The sequence below is a fragment of the Crocuta crocuta genome, unplaced genomic scaffold (assembly GCF_008692635.1).
Source record: "Crocuta crocuta isolate KB4526 unplaced genomic scaffold, BGI_CrCroc_1.0 scaffold375, whole genome shotgun sequence".
Classification (NCBI taxonomy): Eukaryota; Metazoa; Chordata; class Mammalia; order Carnivora; family Hyaenidae; genus Crocuta; species Crocuta crocuta.
In genome coordinates, this window is record NW_027532826.1 from 365158 (window position 1) to 372451 (window position 7294).

At 54.6% G+C, this 7294-nt stretch overlaps 1 protein-coding gene and 1 long non-coding RNA gene across 2 annotated transcripts in view; one reads left to right on the forward strand and one right to left on the reverse strand.

The window, feature by feature from the left end:
- Positions 1–4306, reverse strand: part of A1BG (alpha-1-B glycoprotein) — a 17670-nt gene extending 13364 nt beyond the window's left edge. Inside the window, exons 1-2 of the mRNA XM_077781181.1 lie at positions 4060–4306; positions 3740–3991 (exon numbers count right to left, since the gene is read on the reverse strand). Of these exons, the coding sequence (XP_077637307.1) occupies positions 3740–3991; positions 4060–4306 (499 nt within the window). The remainder of the gene's footprint in view (positions 1–3739; positions 3992–4059) is intronic.
- Positions 4307–4422: 116 nt separating this feature from the next.
- LOC144215998 (uncharacterized) lies at positions 4423–6805 on the forward strand. The gene is made up of 3 exons (XR_013330538.1): positions 4423–4929; positions 6024–6119; positions 6572–6805. It is a non-coding gene; the product is annotated as an uncharacterized LOC144215998 (long non-coding RNA).
- The last annotated feature ends 489 nt before the right edge of the window (positions 6806–7294 follow it).

Here is a 7294-nt window from a genome sequence, read left to right on the forward strand (position 1 = left end):
CGCACGGAGCGAGGAACCTTCTCTCCTCCTCCTGCGGCCGCCGCGGCCCTGAGAGAAGTGCCTCTGCCGGAGAGCGGGGCCCTCGCGGGGCCTGTAGGGAAACGTAGTCCCGCCGCGCCCGGCGGTCCAACCCCACGACTCCCAGCTGTCGTGCCGACTGCGGCCACCCACACCCAATAGGCGAGGCGTGAACTTGCGTGGTCGCCCGGGAGGCGCATCCCAGACGGTGGGATCCCAGACAGCAGTCCCAGCGGCCCGGCCAAAGCCGGTGTTTGAGAGCCCTTGCTTCGGGTCAGCCTTCTGGGAGTTCGGGGCCCACAGGTGATCTGCCATTTGTAGCCGCGCTAGAGGACAGAGTTGGGGATGAGAGACGTGTGGGTAGCGCTGAAAAGACTGGGTGAGGGGGCTCTTCTCTAGACCAGTGAAATCGCTGGGATCTCTGGGGTGGGGCTCCAGCATATGTGCCAAAGCTCCACAGTTGATTCTAATACTTTTTTTTTTAATTTTTTTTAATGTTTTATTTATTTCTAGGAGAGAGAGAGAGACAGCGTGAGCAGGGGAGGGTCAGAGAGAGAGAGGGAGTCACAGACTGAAACAGGCTCCAGGCTCCGAGCTGGCAGTCAGCACAGAGCCCGATGCGGGGCTCGAACCCACGAACCGCGAGATCATGACCTAAGCGAAAGTCGGAGGCTTAACCGACTAAGCCACCCAGGCGCCCCAAGTTGATTCTAATACTTGTCCCATTTGAGAACCCCAACTCCCCCAGCTCCTAAGGTGACACTAACCCTACTTGCTCAGGTAGAGCTGGTTAGGCCTCCTGCCCATTTCTGTCACCCTCATCTTGTGCCCGTGTATCTCGTGGCTCCTGCCTCACACAAACACATCTAATTTTGTCAGCCGATTCACCTCATGTGGTGCATCCAGCAACCCATCCTCTGACTGCCCCAACTTTCTGCTCACGCTGTGTGTGTGTGTGTGTGTGTGTGTGTGTGTGTGTGTGTGTGTGTGTGTNGTGTGTGTGTGTCAGGGCCACTGGGCCTATCCACTCCCTTTCTTGAAGCTCTGGGTATCTGGACATTGAATGCTCTGACTCAGGGTCTGTCTCTCTGTCCAGGGTCAGGGCCCAGTTTGGAGTCCTGTGTGGTACTTACCATGCTGAAGGATGATGGGTGGAGCGGTCACTGAAGAGCACTTGGAGGGCCACCGCCCATGTGCCTACCTTGGTGGCACACGAAGGACTTGCCCACAGTTGCTGCAAATGAAGGAGTGCAACCACTGGCTGTGTGAGTGTGCCGGTGAGTGAGCAGCTCCCAACAATGGCCAAAGGCCCAGCGCGTCACCTGGGGCTTTTACTGCTGGGTCCTCTGCTGCTCAATGAGGATTACCAAAATTGGGACTTCTCGTGCCTATGGATGCACTGCTTTCAAAGAGCTTCAAGCTCTTCCAAAAAAAGGAGTTCCTGCTCTGGCTCCACAGAGAGGGCCTCTTCTTGGAGTGAATCATCTGGTGTCTGCCCACCACACAAAGGCCTTTTTGCTGTTGAGGCAGGCATGAGTCTGCTCGCACTCAGGGGATCTGAGCTCCAACTGAAGGTGGGTGCCGGTGCTGGGGGTGTGTCTAGATGCGGGCTGACTACAGGATCTGGGGAAGGTCCGCATGCCCTTCCTGCTTTTACAGAAGCCTGTTGCCTAAGTGGACTGCCCCACACCCCAGGGCTACTGCTGAGAGCAGCACCAGGAAAGCACCTCACTACACTCACTGCTCACATACAGGCGGCTTCAGGAGTGAGAACCCTGGTTATGCGGGTTATTGGAGAGGAAGGGGGAGTCCCATGTGAGGAATCTAACTCCCTCAAAATATCAGGTCGCTGGACTGGGGCTCTTGCCAAAGCCACAGCCCTGGGAGCCTGCATCCTAGGAAAGTCGTCCAGCCACCTGCTACCACCTTTTCACAGGCCCCTCACCTGAGAGAGGGATAGCCCAGCTCTGTCCTCTCCAGGAGTCTTGGCTCTCTTCCCTGATCAGCATCCTGGGCTTGAGCCTACATCCTGGAGCTGGCCTTCAATTCAGAATCCTAGTTGGAAGAGCTGAAGAGAAACGGAGAGGGTGGCAGTTCCCAGGAAGGGAAAAGGGTGCCAGACATCATGAAGGCAAACGCCAGCAGCCAAGGAATCTTGCAGAGCTTGGCCAGATTTCCTCAAGAGTCTTGAAAGCTGTTAAAAGGTGAGAGACATAAAGAAAGGAATTTCAGTAGGAGCTGAAGGCAGCCAGCTCAGTGGGTAGTGGTCCGGGTGGGTCACCTCTTTGTCTCTCTAGGCTTGGTTCCTCCCCTACCCTGTATGCTCTCACCTGTCTGACCACTGACCCCCTGCTGATTTGTGCCTCCCTCTGACTCATCTTCATCACCAGCTACCCTGTACAAACTTTCACAATGTCCTTTAGACAAGCCACACCCAACTTCAGCTGTTTGGTGGCTGTACCAGCCCCATGATGGGAATTGTTGCTGACCAGATTTTAGAGTCTAAGGTGGGTGAGCAGTAGACAGAAATATGGACCCTAAAGATGTCCACATCCTAATCCACACTGCCTGTGAATATGTTACCACATACGTCAAAAGGGACTTTGCAGATGTTATTAAAAATCACGAGATAGGAGGGGCACCTGGGTGGTTCAGTTGGTTGAGTGTCTGACTCTTGATTTCAGCTCAGGTTGTGATCTCATGGTTTGTGGGATTGAGCCCCATGTCAGTATCTGCGCTGACAGTGCAAAGGCTGCTTGGGCTTCTCTCTCTCTGCCCCAGCCCCGCTCACCTGCTCTACCTTCAAAAAAGTGTGTAAATATATTTTTTTAAATCATGAGATAGGAAGATTATCCTAGATTATTCAGGTAGGCCCAATATAATCACAGGAGTCCTTATAAGAGAGAAGCTAGAGAATTAGAGTCAGGGAAGGAGATGTGATGACCGAAGCAGAGGTCAGAGTAATGTGGTAACAAGACAATGAATGTGAGGAGCCTCCAGAACCTGGAAAATGGGAGAATCTAGATTCTCCAGAAGGAATGCAGCCCTGCCTACACCTTGATTTGAGTTCCTAAGTCTGACTGTGGAGTAAGATGTTTAAGATAATAAATATGTATTGTTTTTATGTTTTTATTTTTTTTACTGTTTATTTTTTGAGAGAGAGACACACAGAGAGTGTAGCAGGGGACAGACAGACAGACAGAGAGGGAGACACAGAATCCAAAGCAGGCTTCAAGCTGTCAGCACAGAACCTGACACGGGCCCAAACCCACAATCCACAAGATCATGACCTGAGCCGAAGTTGGGTGCTTAACCGACTAAGCCACTGGGTACCCCAATATATACTATTTGAACCACTAGTCTGTGGTGAATTGTTACAGCATCAAGGAGAGGAGCAGTCTTCATAATACACTGGGAGATCATTGACAGATTCCAACTCTGGCCCATCCCCGTTTTGTCAGAGAGAGGGCAAGACCAGAGCCTTGGTCACCAACATCATCAAGCAGAACTTAACCCCAGTAGTCTGTCCAGCTATTTACACATGGAATTCCCTTCTTTTCCCAGCGGATTTTACATTCTTGGTTGATGCTGTCAAGTTTCCCTATCATAAAAGGGATCTAAGCATAAACAAGAGAACCGATGTAAATCAGTGGTCCTCAACCAGGGAATTCTTCCCCCTGGGGAACACTTGGCAATGTCTGGAGACATTTCTGCTTGTCACAGCTGGGGCTGNGGAGGTCGGGGAACGACCTCAAGTAGAGGCAAGTGTAGTTGCCCGCGTGCTGGGGCCCCACGTAGGTCAGCACAAGGTCTGCTGAGCGGTGGCCGCTCCCGGTCAAAACCCTTTCGCCGGCCCGCTGCAGGTCGAACCTGACGTCCCGCACCACCGGGCTCTCGCATCGCAAGACCGCATCGCGGCCCGGAGTCACCGCCCCGCTCCACAGGGGCCTGAGCTGGGGCCTGGGAGGCGGCCCTGGGAGGAGCAGGCGGCTCAGTCACGCGAGGCCCGCCCTCAGGCAGCAGCCNCGCCGCGAGGCTTACCGTCGCTGAGCAGCATCTCGACGGGCTCACTGTCCGCGGACCAGGTTTGCTGGCCACGCAGCCGATAGCGGCAGGTGTAGAAGCCACCGTCTCCCAGAGCCACCGCCTTCATTTCAAAAAAGCTGCTGTCTGAGCTGACGGCGATCCTGGGTACTTCAAGCACCTCCTCGCCCCGCCTCAGCTGGTAGTGCACGCCGCGTAGGGGCGCCATGCAGATGAACGTCGGGGGGGAATCCGGGTGTATCATGGCTACCGAGCCTCCCCTGAGACTCAGCCTGGGCGGCAACGGTGCGCCTGCAAGAAAGGGAGTCGCTGGGGCGGCGTCACCTGGGCCCGCGGATCTCTGCCCGCCGGGTNCCTGGCACGTCAGTGTCACATTGGCCCAGGGTTCCAGCAGCGATGCGGCCTCCATCCACAGGTTCGGCTTGGTCTCCATTGCTGCACCGAGGGGGGAAGGGGGTACTGTGAGTGCTGGGTCCCAGGACAGAGGCTCACATCTTCCTTTGCCCGCACATCCAGGACCCGATCCAGACTCACCTACAAGCGCCTTGGTTGCTGGGCCCAATGAGAGACCTGCAGAGACCAAACCTGTGAGGCCCCAATTCCTATCCCTCCTGCTCCCTCCCACCCCAAGGGACCCTGGCCCCAGCCACCTCACCCCAGAGCATCAGGAAGACCCCAAGCAAGGACATGATGGCCACCGTCGCTCTAGCCAGTGAGTGTCTGGAGTGATAAAGCCCAAGCAAGGGGGCGATGGCAAGGGACTTCGACCCTATTGTTTGTCTTCCCAGAAGACCTGTGCTTGGAGGGGGTGTGGACCAAGGGCAAAAGTCCAGAACTTTATCAATATTGGGAGCCTCATCAACAAGGGTAATCAATAATTATGCATATTTTTAAATGTTTTATTTATTTATTTTTGTTTTATTTAATTTTTGAGACAGAGACATAGCATGAGTGGGGGAGGGGCAGAGAGAGACAGACTCAGAATCTGAAGCAGGCTGGAGGCTCTGACCTAGGTGTCAGCACAGACCCGATGCTGGGCTCGAACCCACGAACCGTGAGATCATGAACTCAGCCGAAGTCGGACGCTCAACCTTCTGAGCCTCCTAGGTGCCCCAAAAGTATGCTTATTTAATAAACTAAATAATATGTAATATGATAATATATATAATAAAATAGCAAACTAACAAAATTAATAAATGAAATGACTCTAATGAACATATGAGAAATATAATTTTAAAATAAAAATTAAAGCAAATAGTGTAATAAGTAATAAATGNGCATCCAACTTCGGCTTGGGTCATGATCTCAGGGTTCATGGATCAAGCCTCACGTCTGGCTCTGTGCTGACAGCTCAGAGTCTGAAGCCTGCTTTGAAATCTGTATGTCTCTCTCTCTCTCTGCCCCTCCTCAGCTCACACTCTTTGTGTGTCTCTCTCAAAAATAAAATAAACATTAAAATTTTTTAATTGTTCATTTTGCATCGACATAGTAAGGTAAATGAATAAATCAAATGACAAATAAAATAAATAATAGAATAATTATAAATAGAATAATACAAATTACTAATAGAAAATTACAAATTACCACAGACTTAGTGGTTTAAAACAATACATTTATTATCTTACAGTTCCTGTTCCACAGTGAGATTTAGGAGCTCAGATCAAGGTGTAGGCAGGGCTGCATTCCTTCTGGAGGCTCTGGAGACTTAGGTATCTGGACCAGTGTGTTTGGCGGAGACAGGAGTGTGACAGTGCCCGGCGGCCACTGGGATTCCTCTATCCCTGGTCAGGCTGCGTATCGGGGAGGGGACTGCTGAGGTGCAGGGCAGAGGTGACATCGGCAAGGAAGACAGACACAGCCAGGGTTTGGGTCAAGTGGTCACCTTAAGCCTCCTGGAGTGGGGGTAGTCCACTTGTAGTGTTTCTACAGGTGGTCAAGTCCATCTTTATCTTCACAAACAGGTGTCCTCACTTCTCTGGTGCTTGGTGACCCCAGGGTGGAGCAAGGGGATGAGAGCCAGGCCCTGGAGCTGCCTTGTGCAGAGCTGCAGACCCAGTGTAAGTGAGGCAGGTGGATTCTGAAGCTTTCCACAATTCTGGCTCCCGCAGCCCCCCTCCCAGCACCCTGCTGCCCAGCCAGGTGTAGGGACATGTGGGATGTGACAGCATCCAGGCAGGCACAGTGGTCTCCTCGCCTGCTCCCATGATGGGTCGGGCTGCCAAAACTCAACAGGGCAACGGTTTGACTCCAAGAGCTGCGTCTATGGGGAGAGTTGGAGCATCTGCAGCCCCACCTGCCCTGTCTCCCTGTTCCAGGCTGAAGACAGGCCAGAGGCACCAGCTCACGAAAGGTGGGGGTGGTGGCCTTGCCTGGTCCAGCCAGCCCCAAGCTTTGCCCTGCTCTAGATCTGTCACCATCACATCACTCCTGAGATCTTTAGTCCCCTCTGCCCTACTCCCCAGGGTGCTTTGAGTTCTCAGGCATTTGCTTTCTCTCCTTCCCCTATCAGACTAGGAGGCAAAGTGGAGTCGCCAGCACAGAGGCCAGCAGCAGATGGCGCCGGGAAAAGGTAACACCCCCTGGATTATGCTGAACACTGACACCATCAAGGGGCCCCTACGAAGGGGCCGCGTCTGGAGCCTTGGGGGGCTGGGAAGACCCCACAGAGGCTCTGAAGGAGGCAAAGGCCCCCCGAGGGAGGCTGGAGCCTGCACACTGTAGGAGGGGCCGGGGCAGGCCCAGAAGCGTCCAAGGCGACCTGCCGCCCAGCCCCTGCCTCTCCCGGGGTAGCCTGCCTGCCAGCGCAGTGAGAGGGGAAAGACGTGCACCCAGAGGTCCTACCTGCTGCAGCACCGACGAGTGCACACGGGCGGGAAGCCCTGTGACTGCCTGTACTGAGGAAGAGCCTTCAACTGAAACTCAGCACGCCCACGGGTACGCGGTCTCACACCTGCCCGGCGCGGGGCAGGGCCTCCGCCCGAACTCCACCCTGGCTGAGCACCTGAATTCGCACGCGGGCGCGCGGCCGTGTCAAGGCCTTCCTGCGCGTGGCTATCCTGTAGCGGCACCGGCGCACATACTGGCGAGACGCCCTTCGAGCGCGCCCCGTGCGGCCGGGCCCTCATCTCGGACTCCAACCTGGCCGAGCACCGGCGCGTGCGCACGACGAGAAGCCCCGCGCGCGCGCCCCGTGCGGCCAGGCGTCGGGCCAGCGCTCCCACCCGCTCGCCCC